Source organism: Pseudophryne corroboree, chromosome 1, assembly GCF_028390025.1.
Source record: "Pseudophryne corroboree isolate aPseCor3 chromosome 1, aPseCor3.hap2, whole genome shotgun sequence".
Lineage (NCBI taxonomy): Eukaryota > Metazoa > Chordata > Amphibia > Anura > Myobatrachidae > Pseudophryne > Pseudophryne corroboree.
Genome location: NC_086444.1, coordinates 477,497,862 through 477,525,115, shown reverse-complemented (window position 1 = coordinate 477,525,115; position 27,254 = coordinate 477,497,862). Strand labels below are relative to the sequence as shown.

General features: G+C 48.0%; 1 protein-coding gene and 1 long non-coding RNA gene across 2 annotated transcripts in view; one reads left to right on the top strand and one right to left on the bottom strand.

Moving 5' to 3' along the window:
* LOC134894360 (fructose-1,6-bisphosphatase 1-like) overlaps nucleotides 1-12,365 on the bottom strand; it is a 38,241-nt gene extending 25,876 nt beyond the window's left edge. Inside the window, exon 1 of the mRNA XM_063913758.1 lies at nucleotides 12,061-12,365. Coding sequence (XP_063769828.1) covers nucleotides 12,061-12,230 — 170 coding nt within the window. The 5' untranslated portion in view covers nucleotides 12,231-12,365. The remainder of the gene's footprint in view (nucleotides 1-12,060) is intronic.
* Nucleotides 12,366-12,432: 67 nt separating this feature from the next.
* Nucleotides 12,433-27,254, top strand: part of LOC134894376 (uncharacterized) — a 30,740-nt gene continuing 15,918 nt past the window's right edge. The window contains exons 1-2 of the long non-coding RNA XR_010171782.1: nucleotides 12,433-12,497; nucleotides 25,349-25,440. This is a non-coding gene — a long non-coding RNA (uncharacterized LOC134894376). The remainder of the gene's footprint in view (nucleotides 12,498-25,348; nucleotides 25,441-27,254) is intronic.

Here is a 27,254-nt window from a genome sequence, read left to right as displayed (position 1 = left end):
CATGCACCAAGACCAGCCCCCCACCTGCTTACCAGCTTATCATCATATAAAGGGGCCCTACACACACACTTAAATATTTTACTGAACGATATGAATATTCTCGTTCATTAATGAATGAGAACTCGTTCATATCTTTCAGTGTGTAGGCACCATCGATGAACGATGCGCGGCCCAGCGCTCATCCATCGTTGGTGCCGGCTCGTTCATACCTGCAGGCCAATATGGACAATCTTGTCCATATTAGCATGCAGGGCTATGAAGCTGGGTCACGGGGGGAGTGAAGAGACTTCACTCCCCCCCCCGTCACCGCCCCCTCCACCGCCGGGTCGTTTGACGGCCATATCGGCCGTTAGGCAGATTGGCGGCGGGGCGCCGAGTGTGTAGGGCCCTTAAGTCACTTACAGCAGGCACCCCCCTCCTATAGATTTCCCTATGCAGCATCTCACATGCAGTATCATATATTAAGATTTTACTCACTTTTTCAGCCAGCTCCTTGGCCACTCCACCCTGCTTGCACCCACACTCTCCACTGATTATTACACTCACAGGTTCCCCCTGCACACAAGCACATCCCGCATGACACCACCCCTTACCTGCCAGGTGACTCCAGTCACCAGTTACCCCCCCCCCCTGCACCTGAGAGCACAACATCCCCCCCCCCCCGCACCTGAGAGCACAACATCCCCCCCTGCAGCCGATCAACTGGCTGACTTCGGCTGTACCTAGCCGCAGACATCCCGCACTCTCCCTCCCTCATCCCCCCACCCCGCCAGCTGATTACACATTGCTTACTAGATGGATGCTCCAATCGCCCGCGCTCCCCCCTCCCCCCACTGATTACTTACTAGGCGTCGGCTCCAGCCGCCCGTGCCCCCCCCTCCACGCTGATTACTTACTAGTTGCCGCACTTCGCCCCCTGGCTAACTACATACTGGACGGCCGCTCTGTCCTGCCGCCCACACTCCTCCCCCCCTGGCTGACTACTCACTGACCGCCCGCCGCTCCTGCAGCACACAGTCTCCCCTTCCATCCTCCCTGTCAATGGCTAACTTCAGGCGGCGGCACCCCTGTGACAGCGCTGCGGCACCCCAGGGAGCCGCGGCGCACAGTTTGGGAAACCATGTGCTAAGCTAAGATACACTCCCGGAGGGCGGCGGCCTAGCGTTTGCAATGCTGCTAAAAGTAGCTAGCGAGCAAACAACTCAGAATGAGGGCCCTTGTGCACTGCAGGGGAGGCAGATATAACATGTGCAGAGAGAGTTAGATTTGGGTGTGGTGTGTTAAAACTGAAATCTAAATTGCAGTGTAAAAATAAAGCAGGCAATATTACCTCTGCACAGAAACAAAATAACCCACCCAAATCTAACTCACTCTGCACAAGTTATATCTGTGTGTCCCGCCCCCCCCCCCCCCCCCCCCTGCACTGCACTGCACTGCACTGCACATGGTTTTGCCCAACTGCTAACAAATTTGCTGCTACAATCAGGTCTGAATTACCCCCTAGGTGCGAGTTTCCCTGCACATGAAGTCAGTGGGGCAGCAGACACACTTTACAGCAGCCCCAGCTCTCACACTTTTGAGCGAATTCGGGCTGCGAGTTAGGCAGCCACGGCAACTTTCACCCTTTGCATTGGATTGACCCCCAATTGTGATAAGTTTCTTTGCTATTCTTTACAGCACTGGGGGCACCTTGTGACGTCTTATAAATAAAAAGTTAATAATTCTTAAGTGGCCTATGTGTGTAGATTAATGAGGGTTAATGCATCATTAATGGGGGGGGGGCGGATGTATAATGCCTTGGAGAGAGAGACAGTGGAGAAGTTGCCCAAAGCATTTAATCTATTTCATAGACTTTTGCTAGATAAATGACATAACCTCTCTCTCCAAGGCTTGATACATCTCCCCCCTAAGAAACTACTAGGCGTTAATGAATTAATAAATTGGACTTGTTCTCAATGATTTTATTTTTTTTTTGTAGGGATACCTGCAAATAACAAGGGCTAAATGTAATAGCTTTCGAGAAGCGGGAGGCGCAGTACTTTGTGGGAGAATGCCTGTATTTTTAAAGTGGCAATCATTAACAAGGCAAAACCAGGTGGGTTTTGCCTTGTAAACGATTGCCGCTTTAAAAAATATGTGCATTCTTGCCCAGACTCCTGTGCCCCTGGCTTCTCACAGGCTATTACATTTAATCCCAAGTATCCTACAAATGTAGGTGCGCCCCCCCCCCATACGTTAATTTCTTATTGGTGCGATCAGTTGCAATAAAAAAATAATAATAAGAATTTACTTACCGATAATTCTATTTCTCGTAGTCCGTAGTGGATGCTGGGAACTCCGTAAGGACCATGGGGATTAGCGGCTCCGCAGGAGACTGGGCACAAAAGTAAAAGCTTTAGGACTACCTGGTGTGCACTGGCTCCTCCCCCTATGACCCTCCTCCAAGCCTCAGTTAGGATACTGTGCCCGGACGAGCGTACACAATAAGGAAGGATTTTGAATCCCGGGTAAGACTCATACCAGCCACACCAATCACACCGTACAACCTGTGATCTGAACCCAGTTAACAGCATGATAACAGAGGAGCCTCTGAAAAGATGGCTCACAACAATAACAACCCGATTTTTGTAACAAAAACTATGTACAAGTATTGCAGACAATCCGCACTTGGGATGGGCGCCCAGCATCCACTACAGACTACGAGAAATAGAATTATCGGTAAGTAAATTCTTATTTTCTCTGACGTCCTAGTGGATGCTGGGAACTCCGTAAGGACCATGGGGATTATACCAAAGCTCCCAAACGGGCGGGAGAGTGCGGATGACTCTGCAGCACCGAATGAGAGAACTCCAGGTCCTCCTCAGCCAGGGTATCAAATTTGTAGAATTTAGCAAACGTGTGTGCCCCTGACCAAGTAGCTGCTCGGCAAAGTTGTAACGCCGAGACCCCTCGGGCAGCCGCCCAAGATGAGCCCACCTTCCTTGTGGAATGGGCTTTTACAGATTTTGGCTGTGGCAGGCCTGCCACAGAATGTGCAAGCTGAATTGTACTACAAATCCAACGAGCAATAGTCTGCTTAGAAGCAGGAGCACCCAGCTTGTTGGGTGCATACAGGATAAACAGCGAGTCAGATTTCCTGACTCCAGCCGTCCTGGAAACATATATTTGCAAGGCCCTGACTACGTCCAACAACTTGGAGTCCTCCAAGTCACTAGTAGCCGCAGGTACCACAATAGGTTGGTTCAGATGAAACACTGAAACCACCTTAGGGAGAAAATGAGGACGAGTCCTCAATTCTGCCCTGTCTGAATGGAAGATCAGATAAGGGCTTTTACAGGATAAAGCCCGCCAATTCTGACACGTGCCTGGCCGAGGCCAGGGCCAACAGCATGACCACTTTCCATGTGAGATATTTTAACTCCACAGATTCAAGTGGTTCAAACCAATGTGACTTTAATAACCCCAAAACTACATTGAGATCCCAAGGTGCCACTGGAGGCACAAAAAGAGGCTGTATATGCAGTACCCCTTTTACAGACGTCTGAACTTCAGGTAGTGAAGCTAGTTCTTTCTGGAAGAAAATTGACAGGGCCGAAATTTGAACCTTAATGGACCCCAATTTTAGGCCCATAGACACTCCTGTTTACAGGAAATTCAGGAATCTACCTAGTTGAAATTCCTCCATCGGGGCCTTACTGGCCTCGCACCACGCAACATATTTTCGCCAAATGCGGTGATAATGCTTTGCGGTTACATCCTTCCTGGCTTGACCAGGGTAGGGATGACTTCATCCGGAATGCCTTTTTCCTTCAGGATCCGGCGTTCAACCGCCCTGCCGTCAAGCGCAGCCGCGGTAAGTCTTGGAATAGACAGGGTCCTTGCTGGAGCAGGTCCCTTCTTAGAGGTAGAGGCCACGGGTCCTCCGTGAGCATCTCTTGAAGTTCCGGTTACCAAGTCCTTCTTGGCCAATCCGGAGCCACGAGTATAGTTCTTACTCCCCTCAGTCTTATAATTCTCAGTACTTTTGGTATGAGAGGAAGAGGAGGGAACACATACACTGACTGGTACACCCACGGTGTTACCAGAGCGTCCACAGCTATTGCCTGAGGGTCCCTTGACCTGGCGCAATACCTGTTTAGGCGGGACGCCATCATGTCCACCTTTGGTTTTTCCCAATGGTTTACAATCATGTGGAAGGCTTCTGGGTGAAGTCCCCACTCTCCCGGGTGGAGGTCGTGCCTGCTGAGGAAGTCTGCTTCCCAGTTGTCCACTCCCGGAATGAACACTGCTGACAGTGTTATCACATGATTTTCCGCCCAGCGAAAAATCCTTGCAGCTTCTGCCATTGCCTTCCTGCTTCTTGTGCCGCCCTGTCTGTTTACGTGGGCGACTGCCGTGATGTTGTCCGACTGGATCAGCACCGGCTGACCTTGAAGCAGAGGTCTTGCTTGGCTTAGGGCATTGTAAATGGCCCTTAACTCCAAGATATTTATGTGAAGTGATGTCTCCAGGCTTGACCACAAGCCCTGGAAATTTCTTCCCTGTGTGACTGCTCCCCAGCCTCGCAGGCTGGCATCCGTGGTCACCAGGACCCAGTCCTGAATGCCGAATCTGCGGCCCTCTAGAAGATGAGCACTCTGCAACCACCACAGGAGAGACACCCTTGTCTTTGGTGACAGGGTTATCCGCTGATGCATCTGAAGATGCGATCCGGACCATTTGTCCAGCAGGTCCCACTGGAAAGTTCTTGCGTGGAATCTGCCGAATGGAATTGCTTCGTAGGAAGCCACCATTTTTCCCAGGACCCTTGTGCACTGATGCACTGACACTTGGCCTCGTTTTAGGAGGTTTCTGACTAGTTCGGATAACTCCCTGGCTTTCTCCTCCGGGAGAAAACACCTTTTTCTGGACTGTGTCCAGGATCATCCCTAGGAATAGAAGGCGTGTCGACGGGATCAGCTGCGATTTTGGAATATTGAGAATCCAACCGTGCTGCCACAGCACTATCTGAGATAGTGCTACCCCGACTTCCAACTGTTCCCTGGATCTTGCCCTTATCAGGAGATCGTCCAAGTAAGGGATAACTAAAACTCCCTTCTTTCGAAGGAGTATCATCATTTCGGCCATTACCTTGGTAAAGGCCCGGGGTGCCGTGGACAATCCAAACGGCAGCGTCTGAAACTGATAGTGACAGTTCTGTACCACAAACCTGAGGTACCCTTGGAGAAGGGTAAATTGGGACATGTAGGTAAGCATCTTTGATGTCCAGAGAGACCATATAGTCCCCTTCTTCCAGGTTTGCAATCACTGCTCTGAGTGACTCCATCTTGAATTTGAACCTTTGTATGTAAGTGTTCAAGGATTTTAGATTTAAAATTGGTCTCACCGAGCTGTCCGGCTTCGGTACCACAAATAGTGTGGAATAGTACCCCTTTCCCTGTTGCAGGAGGGGTACCTTGATTATCACCTGCTGGGAATACAGCCTGTGAATGGCTTGCAATACTGTCTCCCTGTCTGAGGGAGACGTCGGTAAAGCAGACTTTATGAAACGGCGAGGGGGAGACGTCTCGAATTTCTTGAGACGGGCCCCCACCGTGCCTGAGACCGCTTGTAAAGCCCCAGCGTCATGCTGAGGACTTTGCGGAGGCGGGAGAGGGCTTCTGTTCCTGGGAACTGGCTGTTTGCTGCAGCCTTTTTCCTCTCCCTCTGCCACGGGGCAGAAATGAGGAGCCTTTTGCCCGCTTGCCCTTATGGGGCCGAAAGGACTGCGCCTGATAATACGGCGTCTTCTTAGGTTGAGAAGCTACCTGGGGTAAAAATGTGGATTTTCCAGCCGTTGCCGTGGCCACCAGGTCTGTCAGACCTACTCCAAATAACTCCTCCCTTTTATAAGGCGATACTTCCATATGCCTTTTGGAATCAGCATCACCTGACCACTGTCTTGTCCATAACCCTCTTCTGGCAGAAATGGACAGCGCACTTACTCTTGATGCCAGTCGGCAAATATCCCTCTGTGCATCACGCATATATAGAAATGCATCTTTTAAATGCTCTATAGTTAGTAATATACTGTCCCTATCTAGGGTATCAATATTGTCAGTCAGGGAATCCGACCAAGCCACCCCAGCACTGCACATCCAGGCTGAGGCGATTGCTGGTCGCAGTATCACACCCGTGTGAGTGTATATACATTTTTGGATATTTTACTGCTTTCTGTCAGCAGGTTCCTTAAGGGCGGCCGTATCCGGGGACGGTAGTGCCACCTGTTTAGACAAGCGTGTGAGCGCTTTATTCACCCTAAGGGGTGTTTCCCAACGTGCCCTATCCTCTGGCGGGAAGGGGTATGATGCTAATAACTTTTTTAGGAATTAACAGTTTTTATCGGGGGAAACCCACGCATCATCACGCACTTCATTTAATTCCTCAGATGCAGGAAAAACTACATGCAGTTTTTTCTCACCCAACATAATACCCTTTTTAGTGGTACTGGTATTATCAGAAATGTGTAAAAACATTTTCCATAACCTCCATCATGTAACGTGTGGCCCTACTGGAAGTCACATTCGTCTCTTAATCGTCGACACTGGAGTCAGTATCCGTGTCGGCGTCTGTATCTGCCATCTGTGGTAACGGGCGTTTTAGAGCCCCAGATGGCTTTTGAGACACCTGGACAGGCACAGGCTGAGTCGCCGGCTGTCTCATGTCATCAATCTTTTTTGTAAAGAGCTGACACTGTCACATAATTCCTTCCATAAGCTTATCCACTCAGGTGTCGACTCCCTAGGGGGTGACATCTCTGTTACAGGCAATTGCTCCGCCTCCACCTCATTTTTCTCCTCATACATGTCGACACAACGTACCGACACACAGCACACACACAGGGAATGCTCTGGTAGAGGACAGGACCCCACTAGCCCTTTGGGGAGACAGAGGGAGAGTATGCCAGCACACACCAGAGCGCTATATATATATATATATATATATATATATATATATAACCTTATATAAGTGTTTTTCCCCTTATAGCTGCTGTATTGTTATACTGCGCCTAATTAGTGCCCCCCTCTCTTTTTTAACCCCTTTCTGTAGTGTAGTAACTGCAGGGGAGAGCCAGGGAGCTTCCCTCCAACGGAGCTGTGAGAGAAAATGGCGCCAGTGTGCTGAGGAGATAGGCTCCGCCCCCTTCTCGGTGGCCTTTTCTCCCGTTTTTCTGTGGAATCTGGCAGGGGTTAAAATACACCCATATAGCCCTGGGGGTTATATGTGGTGTATTTATGCCAGCCAAGGTGTTTTACATTGCTGCTCAGGGCGCCCCCCCCTAGCGCCCTGCACCCTCAGTGACCGGAGTGTGAAGTGTGCCTGAGTAACAATGGCGCACAGCTGCAGTGCTGTGCGCTACCTTGTTGAAGACTGATGTCTTCTGCCGCCGATTTTTCCGGACCTTTTCTTGCTTCTGGCTCTGTAAGGGGGCCAGCGGCGCGGCTCCGGGACCGAGCTCCGAGGCTGGGCCTGTGTTCGGTCCCTCTGGAGCTAATGGTGTCCAGTAGCCTAAGAAGCCCAATCCACTCTGCACGCAGGTGAGTTCGCTTCTTCTCCCCTTAGTCCCTCGATGCAGTGAGCCTGTTGCCAGCAGGTCTCACTGAAAATAAAAAACCTAAAACTAAACTTTTCACTAAGAAGCTCAGGAGAGCCCCTAGTGTGCACCCTTCTTGGCCGGGCACAAAAATCTAACAGAGGCTTGGAGGAGGGTCATAGGGGGAGGAGCCAGTGCACACCAGGTAGTCCTAAAGCTTTTACTTTTGTGCCCAGTCTCCTGCAGAGCCGCTAATCCCCATGGTCCTTACGGAGTTCCCAGCATCCACTAGGACGTCAGAGAAATATATATAATTATAGCGTCTAGGATCCGATAGCTAATAAATAGGTTTCTTACTCACTTGATGAATGTGAAACTTATTTACATTGCTATATGTCTTTCTCTGTCTAGGACCAGCAGAAAGACATGTTTACCATCCTTTGCCCTAGACTCTAGGTCAAAGGTTAGATGGTAAAAATGTCTTTGTGCAGCAAAGAATGTGGGAATAGCAGTTGCTCTGCATGACTAAAAGACAAATCTGTCATAAAAGCTTGTAATTAAATCCAAACTCGTAACTAATATTTTTGAATTAATAAAACACATTGCTCTGAGAATACAAAAAAAATCATTTTGAAAGTATTATTATCAGTTTATCACCATCCTGAAATCCTGGCCTATAAAAGCATGGTCGAGCCTTAACAGTAATGCTTTAATGCAGGGGTTCTCAAACTCGGTCCTCAGGACCGACACAGTGCATGTTTTGCAGGTAACCCAGTAGGTGCACAGGTGTATTTACTCACTGACACTTTTTAAAAGGTCCACAGGTGGAGCTAATTATTTCACTTGTGATTTTGTGAGGAGACCTGCAAAACATGCACTGTGTGAGGTCCCGAGGACCGAGTTTGAGAACCTGTGCTTTAATGTATTGGAAGGCACAAACAAAACAGACAAAGGCTAAAAGGACCTTTAGCCAGCCAGGCCCCAAACCACCACATATATCTTATTTAAAGCTGGAATGCCACCTTATAAAATGTGTGTGAGAGAGGCTATAGAAAGAGAGAAAAAGTAAGAGTGTGTGTGTGTGTGTGTGTGTGTGTGTGTGTGTGTGTGTGTGTGTGTGTGTGTGTGTGTGTGTGTGTGTGTGTGTGTGTGTGTGTGTGTGTGTGTGTGTGTGTGTGTGTGTGTGTGTGTACCTGGACAAACCATGCTGTACTGCAAAGGGTGCAAATACATGAATTTATTTTTTTTGTATGCAAGGTAAATACTGGCTGGTTGTGCATGTAGCCGACAAATACTGGGTAGCTTTATATAAATTTTCTGCACATTTTAAAATCGGCCCACCTGCAGTGCAGCATGGTTTAGCCAAGCTGCACAGTTTACTCCCACCTCAGAATCAGGCCAGCTGTGCTACAAGTGGCGAGACACACCCATGCCACACCACCAAAAACACCTGATTAAGGATAAGAATAGGAGTGTCACATACCTCACAAATGTCCCGATTTTCACAGGACAGTCCCGTTTTGTTGGGACTGTCCTACTCGCGGGCCAGTGTCCCGCGGTGGGGAGGGGGGATGTGCATTTGGGAGGCCCTTGTCACTCGTTGCCCTGCTGGGCAGAGCAGCTGTGAATAGATACTGTGTACAGCATCTATTCATGGTAGACAGAGGGACTGGGGGTATGCTCAGCGGGGCGGGGCAGCGCGACAAGCCCCTTGCAGGCATGCTATGCTCGCCACGCTGTAGGCTCGGTGGCGACCTGTGCTCGCCACAGATTCTATTCCCACTCTATGGGTGTCGTGGACACACACAAGTGGGAATGTTCCCTGCTAGTCGGCATGCCGACTGTCGGGATTCTCAGGGGGCGGGATGTAGGGGGCAGTGGTGTAACCAGCGGTCTCCTGAACGCCGGTCACGTAACTACAGCCCATCTAAAAGTGGAGTAAAACAATTTAGAAAATAATTCCAGGCTTTGCTGTTACAGGTTGAGTCTCCCTTATCCAAAATGCTTGGGACCAGAGGTATTTTGGATATCGGATTTTTCCGTATTTTGGAATAATTGCATACCATAATGAGATATCATGGTGATGGGACCTAAATCTAAGCACAGAATGCATTTATGTTACATATACACCTTATACACACAGCCTGAAAGTAATTTTAGCCAATATTTTTTTATAACTTTGTGCATTAAACAAAGTGTGTCTACATTCACACAATTCATTTATGTTTCATATACACCTTATACACACAGCCTGAAGGTCATTTAATACAATATTTTTAATAACTGTGTATTAAACAAAGTTTGTGTACATTGAGCCATCAGAAAAGAAAGGTTTCACTAGCTCACTCAAAACAGTCTGTATTTCGGAATATTCCGTATTTCGGAATATTTGGATATGGGATACTCAACCTGTATTGCCATTAGTCACAGTTTGTGTCAGTGGCACGGCATAAGCAATACATTGCCACTGTTGCTGCATTCTGTGCTTAGAACAACAGTGTTTAGAAATACCTGTTACACATAGGCAGAATAAGCTCTTTCACACTATTGCTTGATGTTACAACAGCCTATGTACAGTACAGGAAATGTTGTAACGTAAGGTTAAGAAGTTGATGTTTTTCATCTGGATGCTCTACAACTAGCAAACGAAATATCCTAACCACATATACAAACTAGCCTATTGTTCTACCAATCCCATTACAATTATATTAAGCTATTATGTCACAGTCCTTTAAAATTGTTACTCTTCATATTGGAATTGTAAAATAATCTCTATATTTTAGTTTAATAGGTATCTATATTCCATAGTGGACTATATGTACAGTATATGAAGATATCTATTATTCTTAGGCTGGATACACCCCTGCACGATGTCAGGATTTTCTGTTTTGCAAAAACAAATAGTCTACATCGTTTGTGTTTACGCATGATTGCGCGCTCCTGCGGGTTGTTACGCTGGCAGTACACTAGGACAACCAGCATCCAACCCGATTCTTGTCATGATTTCCCTTTAATTCCCCTTGGAGCTCTGGACACACGATTTGTTTTGGACACACGAAAAGTACATGATCACCTTGAAAAAAAATGGCCCATAAGAATTTTTACTTAAGCTGGGTACACACTGGACATCGGAACAAATGCTTTGGGCCTAGATTGAATGTACACACTGGTAGGACTTTAATGAAGGAAGGAACGTTCATGTTCCATCCTCATTAGCATAAAAAAGTCGCTAGCGATATTGGTAGGTTTGATGTGCAGCACATCAAACCTAGTGTCTGTCGCTAGTGACCGCGGGAGTGTGCAATCACCCATACACACTGAGCGATGTAAGCGAATTGTCGTTAAGAAACAGCAAATTGCCCGGATATCGCTCAAATGTGTACCCAGCTATGTTACCATACTTTAAAGAGGCATGCAAGAAAGATTACATCAACACAATTCAGTGAGCCCGAAGTCTTCAGATCTGTAGACATCCTGGTAAACAAATAGCTAAGTTTTATAGAAAATAGTGAAACCAACCCATAGTACAGGCATTCCCAACCACGGTCCTCAAAGCACACCAACAGTGCAGGTTTTAGTGATATCCAGGCTGCAGCACAGATGGTTAAATCAAAATAACTGAGGTACTAATTAAGTCACCTGTGCTGAAGCCTGGATATCACTAAAACCTGCACTGTTAGTGTGCCTTGAAGACCGTGGTTGGGAATGCCTGCCATAGTATATTGTATGTAACTACTATGTCAAAGGGTTATTATAATTTAGAATCTTAAGGACCGGTTCTGACCAGCTGACTGTTTGTAACGATGCTTCTATATCAGGCATTCCCAACCACGGTCCTCAAGGCACACCAACAGTGCAGGTTTTAGTGATATCCAGGCTGCAGCACAGATGGTTAAATCAAAATAACTGAGCTACTAATTAAATCACCTGTGCTGAAGCCTGGATATCACTAAAACCTGCACTGTTGGTGTGCCTTGAGGACCGTGGTTGGGAATGCCTGTTCTATATAGACACAATGTCTGTGTACCAATCAGGGTAGAATTTGTCATAACCAGCTTGTTATGTTATGCCATAACCACCACACACATGATGGAACGCCGGACCGGACCTTCTGCCTGCAGCCAGCCCAGCGCTTTGGAGCTCTCTGTGTGTGTCTCCCTGCACTGTTTGCTGGGTGACAGCTGTAACACACACTGGGACACGCAAAGAGAGCTCCAAAACGGCAGAGGTCGCTGGTCCGGTCCGGTATTCCGCAATCCGGAGAGTTCCGGCGTTCATCCAATCCCTGCATTATTCCACTTTAGAAACTTTGCAGAGAATAGATGTCACATCAGCTACATTTCTCAGTATAATACAACTGTATAGAGTGCAGGGAGGTAATAATACTGTACATGTGACTACACCCATCTGTCAGCGTGCTGCTGTGACGCGTGGATATGCTAGCACCCAGCTGATGCCCCGGTAAGACAGACAGGGAGGGTACTCACAGGTGGGCTAGCCCAGCCTTGCGCACAGCTGAGGAGATGGCTTTGATGGCTGTGCACAGGGAATTTAGCAGCTGGGTCATTTCTCCGGTGCCTTTGGCTTTGATCCCCTCCTCCATCACGAATCGTGTCATGGTGAGCACATCGGTGTCAAACGGAGCTTGGTCTGTCATGTTGGAGGCTGCAGTACGCACTCGGGTGTAAGCTGGAGAGCGTGCAGGTCTGTGAGTGGAGGCTGCGGGACGGACAGCTCAGCACAATAACTGATTACAAACAGGCTGCTGCTCCCCTCACCTCCAGGAACTAGCAGCCAGATGTGGGTGTGTGAGGGGCAGGCGCTGCTCTAACTCTCTTCTCCAATCACTGCAGCGCACAGGGAGACTGGGGAAGTTTTCTCTTTATATACTTGTTTTCAACGCCACAAAGTTCAGTCTGTCTGGGTAAGGAGAATACAATATGTTCTCACGTTCCTCCTTCTAATCCTGCACTTCAGCTAAAGTCTAATGGTCACCCGGGATAGAACTGCACTAGCAGAAACTGTGGAGTCAGGGTACACTGGGGGTCATTCCGAGTTGTTCGCTCGCAAGTGAATTTTAGCAGATTTGCTCATGCTAAGCCGCCGCCTACTGGGAGTGAATCTTAGCATCTTAAAATTGCGAACGATGTATTCGCAATATTGCGATTACACACCTCGTAGCAGTTTCTGAGTAGCTTCAGACTTACTCGGCATCTGCGATCATTTCACTGCTTGTCGTTCCTGGTTTGACGTCACAAACACACCCAGCGTTCGCCCAGACACTCCCCCGTTTCTCCAGCCACTCCTGCGTTTTTTCCGGAAACGGTAGCGTTTTTTCCCACACGCCCATAAAACGGCCTGTTTCCGCCCAGTAACACCCATTTCCTGTCAATCACATTACGATCGCCAGAACGATGAAAATGCTGTGAGTAAAATTCCTAAGTGCATAGCAAATTTACTTGGCGCAGTCGCAGTGCGGACATTGCGCATGCGCATTAAGCGGAAAATCGCTGCGATGCGAAGATTTTTACCGAGCGAACAACTCGGAATGACCCCCACTGTGCACTAACCTATAGTAACTACTGAAGAAGTTTACTAATAGAATCATTCAAGACACCTCGGTATTAAAGTGGAAAAATCTAAATAATAGTTAGGTGTCCTATGCAGTAAATGGAGGGACCCTGATTTGCAAGTTTTGCAATGTTTTTCCTTCACAATGTCCCTCTTGGATTTTTTTTTATTTTTTTTTAGCAGTCTACATTATCACTTTCTAGTCTCAGTCCTATTACCTATCGAAGGAAGCGCTCCCCTCTTGGCTACTTCATTGCTGTTTGTGTTATGTTGGCTAAAATGATGAGTGTCTCATCCTGTATGTGAGGACATTTGCACTGCTCCACTTGCATCATATGTTGAAGACACTTAGGGCCTGACCGAGTTGTGCGCAGTTCCGACTATGGACACATCAAACTGTTTTTAGCAAACTGTATGTGCACCACAGTCTGCATATGCATCTTTACTTATGAGCAATTATGGGTCATATACGCAGTGGTGCCGAGAGAGGGGGGGAGGGGGTACAAATTACCCGGGCCCAGGTCTGATGGAGGGGCCCAGTGGGGGCCCTGGGCTTCCTCCCCATTAACTGGCAGCTGCTGCTACAGCTCTTCTCCTAAGCCCAGCACACGCTGCTGACTACTGGGCTGGCGTGTGGCCATGGTGGCACTTACAGTACCATTTTTTCTGTATTTTTTCTAAGGGTGCATGACCACGCCTTCTGTGAATAGGCCCCTGAAAAGTACCTGGGCCCAGCCAAACTCTCTACTGCCCTGTATGTGTGTGTGTAATATCTATCTATATACAGTATATACATATGTGCGTGTGTGTATGGGTTGGGTTTGTGTGACCGCCGCCAGTCACCATCCCAATACCGGGACATCCTGACGCCACAGGTACTATTCCCACTCTATGGGTGTCGTGGACTCCCAAGAGTGGAAATTGTCCCTATTGGTCGGCATGCCAACCAGTGGGGTATTCAGGTTTCCGGATCACAGCATCGGTATTGTGACCGGCGGTCTCCTGACCGCTGGTCACATAACCGCATCCCTGTGTCTGTCTGTCTGTCTATCTATCTATCTATCTATCTATCTATCTATCTATCTATCTATCTATCTATCTATCTATCTCTATATATGTCATGGCTGTCACTCTGTCCAAAATATTGCACATTTGGCCTGGTGCCCTTAGTGGGATGACAGGTAGTATAAGCAGAAATACTGTGGCACTCTCGTTACTTACTAAAGTAACAATATATTCTGGTGATGTCCACTAATGTGCAAGTCAACATTTCAGTTTATTCAACTTTAATCATAGTAAGTCCTGAAAGTTCTGTGATACTTCTGCATATACTATATGCAGCTTTTATGTGACTGTCCCACCATCCTAATAGTGAACACTTGTGTCCCAACTGCTGGGAGGTATGTCATGCTCCTGTGAGTGGGTACTTCTCGTGTGCTAGACATGCCCCCAAAGTGGTGCAGCCATGCAACTAACAGGTTGTGGCCACACCCCCTGCAGGGGGCCCCTGGGAAGTTACTGTACTGGGGCCCAGGATTTCTCTTGGCAGCCCTGGTCATACGCATCTCGATCACTGCTCCCATGTGGGAGAACGGGGATTACTAGGTGGCAACAGGGCGGTAACAGGCCGTTCGCGTGTAGGATACATTTGCCATGGCCTGGACATGTACACAGAGTCACGTCCTATACTGAGCTGTGCATATGCAGAGCTCTGTCCAAATTCAGTTGGATCTCTTAATGAAACAGGAAAGGTAACATGGAGTTATGTGATAGACCTATAATGCTCCTGAAAATGTTCTGTGAGCAGTGCTTTGGGGAAGGTGCAAGAATTGGGTAGAAGGTCTTGGCCTTCATATGCTATACTTTGGTTTGTGGTGACTGCACTATATGTCATAGTATTTATCAAGATTCAGTAAAAAAATAGCAGGACAGGTTCCTGTGAAGGAAATGCTGCATGCATCTGATAGTGGTCATTTAACAGAGAAGTCTGCCTGTGTAGCTTGCATAGTGATATGAAATGATTTCCTCCTAATATTTGATTACACAATTTGTAGCATTTGTCTGGCAATAGATATGCTAAGGAAACAACACACCCACATACTGTATCATGGCTGCTGACTTCCTGGCTGCCCCACCCTGGAGGGGGCAGCCAGGGCGGCACAGCTGGGGGTGGTGCGAAGGGCATGGCTTCGTAAAGAAGATAGAGGTGGGACGTGATGCAGCAATTGCATCATTGGCCGCCTGGTCTGCCCACTTCACTTGGTATGTGGGTGGCTGAGTGTTGGTTGCAGCCAAATCCAGGAGACTTGCCCACTCTTCTGGGCGTCCGGAAGCGCCACACAATTTTTGGGAGCCTAAAGACCGTTTGGGGGAGTAGGCAAGTATGCCACATATAATCATCTATGCATAATTTATTACTAACAGCAGAAGTAAGAAATTAAATAATTTCTGAAAGCACAGAATTGCAGACTTGCAGTGCAAATTAAGGGGGTAATTCAGACTGGATCGCTGCAGCGGTAGCGATTGCAGTCTGAATTTCTTTGTGGAGTGCACACCCCGGGAGCCCAGTGAGATGCTAGAAGCATCTTAGGACTGCGATCACCTGACAGGCAGAGGCGGTTGCGTTGCGGGGTCGGGACGCGGCGGATGCGTGATGTCACACGCAGCCGCTGCAAAGCGGGACACAGCGGGGAGCTACTCACCGGGTGCAAAAGCATCGCCGGCGTGCGATTCTTTTGTACCCTGTGCTGGGCGTCCCCCAGCATGTCTGAGAAACTGATCGCAGATGTGCTAAATTTAGCACATCTACGATCAGATCTGAATTAGGCCCAAAGACAGTTCTGTGCTGTCAGATGTTCTTTTTAAATCAGGCATTCCCAACCGCGGTCCTCAAGGCACACCAACAGTGCAGGTTTTTAGTGATATCCAGGCTGCAGCACAGATGGTTAAATAAAAATAATAAGATTTTAAACCTACCGGTAAATCTTTTTCTCGTAGTCCGTAGAGGATGCTGGGACTCCGTAAGGACCATGGGGATAGACGGGCTCCGCAGGAGACATGGGCACTTTAAGAAAGACTTTGACTCTGGGTGTGCACTGGCTCCTCCCTCTATGCCCCTCCTCCAGACCTCAGTTAGAGAATCTGTGCCCAGAGGAGACGGACAGTACAAGGAAAGGATTTTTGTAATCCAAGGACAAGATTCATACCAGCCACACCAATCACACTGTATAACTTGTGATATACTACCCAGTTAACAGTATGAAAAACAACATAGCATCAGTCCAAGACCGATGAAACTATAACATAACTCTTATGTAAGCAATAACTATATACAAGTCTTGCAGAACTAGTCCGCACTTGGGACGGGCGCCCAGCATCCTCTACGGACTACGAGAAAAAGATTTACCGGTAGGTTTAAAATCTTATTTTCTCTAACGTCCTAGAGGATGCTGGGACTCCGTAAGGACCATGGGGATTATACCAAAGCTCCCAAACGGGCGGGAGAGTGCGGATGACTCTGCAGCACCGATTGAGCAAACAGGAGGTCCTCCTCAGCCAGGGTATCAAACTTACTAGAACTTTGCAAAGGTGTTTGACCCCGACCAAGTAGCAGCTCGGCACAGCTGTAGTGCCGAGACCCCTCAGGCAGCCGCCCAAGAAGAGCCCACCTTCCTAGTGGAATGGGCTTTAACCGATTTCGGTAACGGCAATCCTGCCGTAGAATGCGCCTGCTGATTCGTGTTACAGATCCAGCAAGCAATAGTCTGCTTTGAAGCAGGGCCGCCAACTTTGTTGGCTGCAAAAAGGACAAACAGTGCTTCTGTTTTTCTGATCCTAGCCGTTCTGGCCACGTAAATTTTCAAAAGCCCTGACCACATCAAGGGACTCGGAATTCAAATCACGTGTAGCCACAGGCACGACAATAGGTTGGTTCATATGAAAGGATGAGACCACCTTAGGCAGGAATTGAGGACGGGTCCGCAATTCCGCTCTATCCATATGGAAAACCAGATAGGGGCTTTTATGTGATAAAGCCGCCAATTCCGACACTCGCCTAGCCGAAGCCAAGGCTAACAACATGACCACCTTCCAGGTGAGATATTTCAACTCCACTGTCTGAAGTGGTTCAAACCAATGTGACTTAAGGAAACTTAACACCACGTTAAGGTCCCAAGGCGCCACCGGAGGTACAAAAGGAGGCTGAATATGCAGAACTCCCTTCACAAAAGTCTGTACTTCAGGTAATGAGGCCAATCCCTTTTGAAAGAAAATGGATAAGGCCGAAATCTGAACTTTAATGGAGCCTAATTTTAGGCCCAAATTCACTCCAGTTTGTAGGAAGTGAAGAAAACGGCCTAGACGGAATTCTTCCGTAGGAGCATTCCTGGCCTCACACCAAGAAACATATTTCCTCCATATTCGGTGATAATGTTTAGATGTCACGTCCTTCCTAGCCTTTATTAGCGTAGGAATGACCTCATCCGGAATACCTTTTTCCGCTAGGATCCGGCGTTAAACCGCCATGCCGTCAAACGCAGCCGCGGTAAGTCTTGGAACAGACAGGGACCTTGTAGTAACAGCTCCTGCCTTAGAGGAAGAGGCCACAGATCTTCTGTGAGCATTTCTTGCAGATCCGGATACCAGGTCCTTCGTGGCCAATCTGGAACAATGAGAATTGTTCTCACTCCTCTTTTTCTTATTATCCTCAACACCTTGGGTATGAGAGGAAGAGGAGGAAACACATATACCGACTGGAACACCCATTGTGTCACTAGGGCGTCCACAGCTACCGCCTGAGGGTCTCTTGACCTGGCGCAATACCTTTGTAGCTTTTTGTTGAGACGGGACACCATCATGTCTATTTGGGGTAGTCCCCATTGACTTGCAATCTGCGCGAAGACTTCCTGATGAAGTCCCCACTCTCCCGGATGCAGATCGTGTCTGCTGAGGAAGTCTGCTTCCTAGTTGTCCACTCCCGGAATGAACACGGCTGACAGAGCGCTTACATGATTCTCCTTCCAGCGAAGAATCCTGGTGGCTTCCGCCATTGCCACTCTGCTCCTTGTGCGGCCTTGGCGGTTTATATGAGCTACTGCGGTGATGTTGTCTGACTGGATCAGAACTGGTCGATTGCGAAGTAAGATCTCCGCTTGACGTAGGGCGTTGTATATGGCCCTTAGTTTCAGGATGTTGATGTGAAGACAAGTCTCTTGACTTGACCAAAGTCCCTGGAAATTTCTTCCCTGTGTGACTGCTCCCCAACCTCGGAGGCTCGCGTCCGTGGTCACCAGGATCCAGTCCTGAATGCCGAACCTGCGGCCCTCTAGAAGGTGAGCCCTGTTTAGCCACCACAGGAGAGATACTCTGGCCCTGGGGGACAGGGTGATCCTCTGATGCAATTGCAGATACGACCCGGACCATTTGTCCAATAGGTCCCATTGGAAGGTCCTTGCATGGAATCTGCCGTATGGAATGGCTTCGTATGTTGCCACCATCTTTCCCAGACCTTGAGTGCAATGATGTACTGACACTTGTTTTGGTTTCAACAAGTTCATGACTAGAGTCATGAGTTCCTGTGCTTTTTCCGTCGGAAGAAAAACCCTTTTCTGGTCTGTGTCCAGAATCATGCCCAAGAAGGGCAGACGAGTTGGAGGATTCAGCCGCGTCTTTGGAATATTGAGAATCCACCCGTGACGCTGTAACACATTCAGTGAAAGTGATACGCTGCTCAGCAACTTCTCCCTTGATCTCGCTTTTATGAGGAGATCGTCCAAGTACGGGATAATTATGACACCCTGCTTGCGCAGGAGCACCATCATTTCCGCCATTACCTTGGTGAAAATTCTCGGGGCCGTGGAAAGCCCAAACGGCAACGTCTGAAATTGGTAATGACAATCCTGTACCGCAAATCTCAGGTACGCCTGATGAGGAGGATATATGGGGACATGCAGGTATGCATCCTTTATGTCCAGAGACACTAAAAAATCTCCCCCTTCCAGGCTGGCGATGACCGCCCTGAGCGATTCCATCTTGAACTTAAACCGTTTTAAGTAAAGGTTCAGGGATTTTAAATTCAAAATGGGTCTGACCGAACCGTATGGTTTGGGAACCACAAACAGAGTTGAGTAGTACCCCTGCCCTCTTTGAAGCAGGGGAACCTCTACCACCACTTGTTGCAGACACAATTTGTGAATTGCCTGTAAAACTATCTCCCTTTCCAGGGGTTGTTTCGGTAGGGCCGATTTGAAAAACCGGCGAGGAGGCACTTCTTCGAATTCTAGCTTGTAACCCTGGGAAACAATTTCTATTGCCCATGGATCCACCTGTGAGTGGACCCAGACGTGGCTGAACAGTCGAAGACGTGCCCCCACAGGAGCTGACTCCCTCAGGGGAGCCCCAGCGACATGCGGTGGATTTAGCAGAGGCTAAACTTCTGTTCCTGGGAACTAGCTGTGGTGTGCAGCTTTTTCCCTCTGCCCTTACCTCTGGCAAGAAAGGACGATCCACGTGCTCTCTTGCTTTTATTGGAACGAAAGGACTGCATTTGATAATGAGGCGCTTTCTTAGATTGTGAGGGAATATATGGCAAAAAATTTGATTTACCTGCCGTAGCCGTGGAGACGAGATCCGAGAGGCCCTCTCCGAACAATTCCTCACCCTTGTAAGGCAACAACTCCATATGCCTCTTGGAGTCGGCATCACCTGTCCACTGCCGGGTCCATAAGCCACGCCTAGCAGAAATAGACATAGCGTTTATTCTGGAACCCAGTAAACAAATGTCTCTTTGAGCATCTCTCATATATAAGACATCATCTTTTATATGCCCTAGAGTCATTAAAATGGTATCCTTATCAAGAGTCTCAATATCTGCTGATAAGGAATCTGTCCATGCTGCTACAGCACTACAAACCCAGGCCGACGCAATAGCCGGTCTGAGTAACGTACCAGAATGTGCGTAAATGGACTTCAAGGTAACCTCCTGCTTGCGGTCAGCAGGATCCTTGAGGGTAGCTGTATCTTGGGATGGAAGCGCTATCTTTTTTGATAAGCGTGTTAAAGCTTTGTTCACCCTAGGGGAGGCTTCCCACCGTATTCTGTCCTGTGACGGGAAAGGATACGCTATAAGAATCCTTTTGGGAATCTGCAGTTTTTTGTCTGGAGTTTCCCACGCTTTTTCGCATAAATCGTTCAGCTCATGTGAGGAAGGAAAGGTGACCTCTGGTTTCTTTCCCTTAAACATGTGCACCCCCGTGTCAGAGACAGGGGGTTCCTCAGTGATATGCAAAACATCTTTTATAGCGATAATTATATATCGAACACATTTTGCCACCCTTGGCTGCAATTTTGCATCTTCGTAGTCGACACTGGAGTCTGAGTCCGTGTCGGTATCTGTGTCAGCTATTTGGGATAGTGGGCGCTTCTGAGACCCCGAAGGTCCAGGCGACATTGGGACAGGCATGGGTTGACTCCCTGACTGTAACCCAGCTTCAGCTTTGTCTAATCTTTTGTGCAGTAAATTAACATTTGCACTCAAAACATTCCACATATCCATCCAGTCAGGTGTCGGCACTGCTGACGGAGACCTAGCATTCATACACTCCCCCTCCTCCTTAGATGAGCCTTCAATCTCAGACATGTCGACACACGCGTACCGACACACCACACACACACACACACACACACACACAGGGAAGCCCTTTTTCTGAAGACAGGTTCCCCACCAGGCCCTTTTGAGAGACCGAGAGAGAGTATGCCAGCACACACCCCAGCGCTATATGAGCCAGGAAAAACACAGTGTGCTTACCTAGTAGCGCTTTGTAATCTGTATTGCGCCAAATATGTGACCCCATCTACTTAAAAAACCCTCTTTCACTGTGTGTCAAGCAGGGGAGAGTCCAGGGAGCTTCCTCTCAGCGGTGCTGTGGAGAAAAGATGGCGCTGGTGAGTGCTGTGGGAGAAGCCCCGCCCCCTCAGCAGTGGGCTTCTGTCCCGCTTGAAATAATTCAAATTATGGCGGGGCCTCTCTATATACATGTACAGTGCCCAGCTGTACATGTATATACACTAATATGCCATATAGGAGGTTTAAATTGCTGTCCAGGGTGCCCCCCCCTGCGCCCTGCACCCTTACAGTGACCGGAGTGTGTGAGGTGAATGGGAGCAATGGCGCACAGCTGCAGTGCTGTGCGTTACCTCCGTGAAGAATCTGAAGTCTTCTGCCGCCTGTGATGATCTTTTCCTCACATACTCACCCGGCTTCTATCTTCCGTCTCTGTGAGGAGGACGGCGGCGCGGCTCTGGGACGGACGGCGAGGGTGAGACCTGCGTACCGATCCCTCTGGAGCTAATGGTGTCCAGTAGCCTAAGAAACAGAGCCCTGAAACTCAGAGAAGTGGGTCTGTTTCTCTCTCCTCAGTCCCTCGATGCAGGGAGTCTGTTGCCAGCAGGCTCCCAGAAAATAAAAAAACCTAACAAAAATGCTTTCTTACAGGAAACTCAGGAGAGCTCCTGAAATGCACCCAGCTCCTCTGGGCACAGTATCAAACTGAGGTCTGGAGGAGGGGCATAGAGGGAGGAGCCAGTGCACACCCAGTGTCAAAGTCTTTCTTAGAGTGCCCATGTCTCCTGCGGAGCCCGTCTATCCCCATGGTCCTTACGGAGTCCCAGCATCCTCTAGGACGTTAGAGAAAACTGAGATACTAATTAAGTCACCTGTGTTCAAGCCTGGATATCACTAAAACCAGGACAGTTAGTGTGCCTTGAGGACCGAGGTTGGGAAACACTGTTTTAAATGAATGCATTTGATTCAGTGTGTCCCATAATGAAGTGTGTGTGCATATGAAACATGGCTGGTTTCACCTTTTTAAATTATTGCCCCTTTAAAACATCTGGCAGACTTGCCAGGAATATGCTGAGACCTGCAAGTCGCAGGCTATTACATTTACCCCATAGGGGTATATGCAATTGCGGTCGAATTCCCGAAATTGTCGAATTTCGGGAATTTTTCGCCAAAAAAAAAAATTCGACAAGCAATTCAGTACTTTCCGACAAAAAAACGGACTTTCAAAATTCGACTTTTTGAAATTCGACTTTTGACAAATTCGACTTTTTTGCAATGATACACATGCTGCAATTCGACCAAAGCCTATTCAATGGAAGTTTGGAAATTCGACAACAGTGCTTTTAGACAGTAAATTCGTCATTTTCAATCCGACACATTTTGGAGGGTGAAACTAATAAAAAAAATTTAAAACATGTTTTTTTTGTGTTTTTTTTTCTTGGTAATATCATATCTATTTATATTAGAAGGGATTAGGTACTTGGTTTGTCTTTTTTGGAGGCACAAGTATTATTTATATATTTTTAAAAATAATATATATATATTTTTTTTTTGGATGGAATGGTAAAATCCCTGAAAAAAATGGCGTGGGGTCCCCCCTCCAAAGCATAACCAGTCTCGGGCTCTTCGAGCTGGTCCTGGTTCTAAAAATGCGGGGGAAAAATTGACAGGGGTTCCCCCGTATTTTTAAAACCAGCACCGGGCTCTGCGCCTGATGCTGGTGCAAAAAATACGGGGGACAAAAAGAGTAGGGGTCCCCCGTATTTTATACACCAGCATCGGGCTCCACTAGCTGGACAGATAATGCCACAGCCGGGGGTCACTTTTATACAGCGCCCTGCGGCCGTGGCATTAAATATCCAACTAGTCACCCCTGGCCGGGGTACCCTGTGGGAGTGGGGACCCCTTCAATCAAGGGGTCCCCCCCCCCCCAGCCACCCAAGGGCCAGGGGTGAAGCCCGAGGCTGTCCCCCCCATCCAATGGGCTGCGGATGGGAGGCTGATAGCCTTGTGAAAAATGTCAGAATATTGTTTTTTTCCAGTAGTACTACAAGTCCCAGCAAGCCTCCCCCGCAAGCTGGTACTTGGAGAACCACAAGTACCAGCATGTGGGAGAAAAACGGGCCCGCTGGTACCTGTAGTTCTACTGGAAAAAAAATACCCAAATAAAAACAGGAGACCGACACCGTGAAAGTAAAACTTTATTTCATACGTCGACACACACATACTTACCTATGTTCACACGCCGACATCGGTCCTCTTCTCCAAGTAGAATCCAGGGGTACCTGAAAAGAAAAGATAAATACACTCACCTCATCCATGGTCCAGAGGTAAATCCACGAACTTGTCAAAAAAACAAACCGGACACCCGTACCACACGGACTGAAAGGGGTCCCATGTTGACACATGGGACACCTTTCCACGAATGCAGAGAGACCCCCTCGTGACAGCTGTCACTGAAAGGTCTCGTAAGCCAATCAGCGAGCGCAACGTCCTTGCACTCTGCTGATTGGCTCTGTGCGCGTCTGAGCTGACAGCGCATCGCAAAGCCTCTCCATTATATTCAATGGTGGGAACTTTGCGGCTAGCGATGGGGTCACCCGCCGGTCAGCGGCTGACCGCGGGTATCCCCACCGCTGACGGCAAAGTTCCCACCATTGAAAGTAATGGGAGAGGCTTTGCGATGCGCTGTCTGAGGTCACACGCACACAGCCAATCAGGTGAGCGCCACGGAAGTAGCGCTTCCTGATTGGCTGAAGGGACCTCAGTGACAGGAGTCACGTGGTGTCCCGGCATTCAGGGGAAGGGGTCTGATATGTAAACATGGGACCCCTTTCAGTCCGGCATGGTACGGGTGTTCGTGTTTTTTTTTTAACAAGTACGTGGATTATCTCCCGGACACTGGATTGAGGTGAGTCTAATTTTTTTCACAGGTACCTCGGATCGTCGGAGACTGTGGCAGTCGGCGTGTCAACATAGGTAAGTATGTGTGTGTCGGCAGTGTGTAATAAAGTTGTACTTGTCACGGTGTCGGTCTCCTGTTTTTATTTGGGTATTTTTGTTCCAGTAGTACTACCGGTACCAGCGGGCCCGGTTTTTCTCCCGCATGCTGGTACTTGTGGTTCTCCAAGTACCAGCTTGCGGGGGAGGCTTGCTGGGACTTGTAGTACTACTGGAAAAAACAATATTCTGACATTTTTCACAAGGTTATCAGCCTCCCATCCGCAGCCCATTGGATGGGGGGACAGCCTCGGGCTTCACCCCTGGCCCTTGGGTGGCTGGGGGGGGGGGACCCCTTGATTGAAGGGGTCCCCACTCCCCCAGGGTACCCCGGCCAGGGGTGACTAGTTGGATATTTAATGCCACGGCCGCAGGGCGCTGTATAAAAGTGACCCCCGGCTGTGGCATTATCTGTCCAGCTAGTGGAGCCCGATGCTGGTGTATAAAATACGGGGGACCCCTACTCTTTTTGTCCCCCGTATTTTTTGCACCAGCATCAGGTGCAGAGCCCGGTGCTGGTTTTAAAAATACGGGGGATCCCCTGTCAATTTTTACCCCGCATTTTTAGAACCAGGACCAGCTCGAAGAGCCCGAGGCTGGTTATGCTTTGGAGGGGGGACCCCACGCCATTTTTTTCCGGGTTTTTCCCGTTTTTTCCCGTTTTTTTAATTTGCGGCAAAATCCGTCAAATCGGCCGTTTTTCGCCCGCGGGACTGTCGAATCCGTTTTTCATTGAATATGGTGAATTCCGGCAGCCACCTGCCGGAATTCACCTGTCGAATTGTGTCGAATTAAAAAACGGCGATAATTTGCCGCGATTCGCCGTGAATTGCATATACCCCTAAGAGTTGATAATATTTACAAATTAATCATATTCTCATAAAGGGGAGATATATCAAACCTTGGAGGGAGAGAGAGATAAAGTGGAGAGAGATAAAGGGGTCTATGTACTAAGCCTTGGAGAGAGATAAAGTACCAACCAACCAGCTCCTAACTGCCATGTTATAGGCTGTGTTTGAAAAATGGGAGGAGCTGATTGGTTGGTACTTTATCTCTCCACTTTATTTCTCTCCAAGGCCGTAGATATCTGCTGAAATCCCTCATTAATAATATATGGGGGTGATGCTAAATATTTGCACTTGACCCCCGAAATCAGGTATTTTCGGGGAAGAATCCGCAAATATGTAATGATAAATGGGCATTTATGAAAATATAGCGGTTTATTCGCCGAGGCCTTTGATTAAAACGACACAATTATCTAGAAAGACTATTTTGATTTTAGAATAATTTATTTTATACCTCTTCTATATATGGTTATCTCGTACACGTAGTAAAGTCACTGATTGCCTTGTTTTTGTTTGTAGTGTGAAGATAAAGTACAGCAATAACAATGATAAGAAACAAAAGACTTGAAGGAAAAGCTTGCTCAGCAGGATTATATGTTGTCACTAGGCAGGTTGGTTAACGATTTAACCCTATATGGCCTGGCAATATCTTGCTGAGATTTAAACGGGTGTGGTATACAGGGTGTGCTATACAAGATCTAAATGCATTAGGTCTACAGTTATTAGGTCGACCCCATAAGGTCGACACTAATAAAAGGTTGACAGGGTCAAAAGGTCGACATATGAAAGGTCGACATGACAATGCTCAACACAAAAATGGTTGATACACTTTTTTTGTATTTTTGTGGTTAGGGTGGATTATTTTTTCATATGGGTCCACCATTTGTTGAAATGCGTCCCCTCGCGGGCTCACTTCGCTCGCCGCGCTTCAGGCACGGTGTCTCGCTGTGCTCGCTATAAGGTTACTAAGGTTTATGATTTGTGACATGATTAGTCAAGGATGAAAAGTCCAAAAACATTAAAAAAACACAAAAATAAAGTGTCAACCATATATGCGTCGTCCATTGTCACATAGACCATATGAACATGTCGACCTATTCTAGTGTCGACCTTTCATATGTCGGCCTTTTGTCCATGCCGGCATTTTGTCAGTGCCAACCTTTTGTCGGACGATCCGGATTCCAATTTAAATAAAAAAAATGTCAAATGGGGGTACACACGGAGAGATCTGTGCTTAAAATCTAAAGGTGTATACACATGGGGAGATATTTTCTTTCGATTTTGACTATATAGTCAAAATCGCAAGAAAAGTTAGTGCAGATCGCAAGGTGAAAGTCACCTTGCGATCCCGATGCGCAGTCCCGCCAGGTCGGCATCGCAAGAAAAGATAAACTGTGCAGGCAGGTCAATCCTTGCTAGATCAGTGTACTATCTAGTTCATCTCGCATGTCTCACATAAGCCAAAATCTCACATAAGCCAAAATCGTAAGCACACATAGTCCATATCTCAAGAAAAGTTAGTCAAAATCTGTGCTATCTGGGCTCCAGGGAGTTCAAGGGAAATCGCAAGTGAAAATCGGGCATAGCAAGGATCTCACCGTGTGTACACACCCTAAGCAATCTGCCTAGAACGCCGGTACTAGATTGGCCTGCATGCAGGCACAATCTAGCACATCGCTCATTTCACCCGCTGGGTGAAATGAGCGGCCCCCTGTCCCCGCCCCTCGCTCAGATACACATAGCGCTGTGCTGAGTGGGCGGAGAGATGTGTTCTGAGTGGTCTGTGACAGATAGCTCAGCACACATCTCTCTTAGTGTGTGCTGGCCTTAAAGGGCCATATTCACAGCCCGATTTGGGGAGAGATGTGTGCTGAGCGTGTTGGGGGAGATGGGGGGCCCGCTCATTTCACCCAGCGGGTGAAATGAGCGACCTGCTAGATTGGCCTGCATGCAGGCTCAATATAGCACCAGCGATAGCGACATGCAGGGCCGCGCATCACTATCGCTGTGGGGGTACACACGGAGTGATCACTGCTTAAAATCTAAGCAATCTAGTCAGATTGCTTAGATTTTAAGCAATGATCGCTCCGTGAGTACCCCCCTTAACTCTAAAGGGCCATACTGACTGGGAGATTTCCCCAGAGATGTGTGCCGAGCGAACTAGCACAGACGGCTCAGCACACATCTCTCCCCCCGTTCAGCACAGCGCAATGTGTTGAACAAGGGGGGGGCACGAAGGGCCGTTCATTTCACCCAGCGGTGAAATGAGCGACCTGCTAGATTGTGACAGGCCAATCTAGCTGTCTCCGGCACCCCTACACACAGAGTGATGTTCAGCTAATTTCTAAGCAATCTAGTCAGATCGCTTATAAATATGCTGAGCATCGCTCCGTGTGTATCCCCCTTTAGTGCTCTGCCAGGCCTC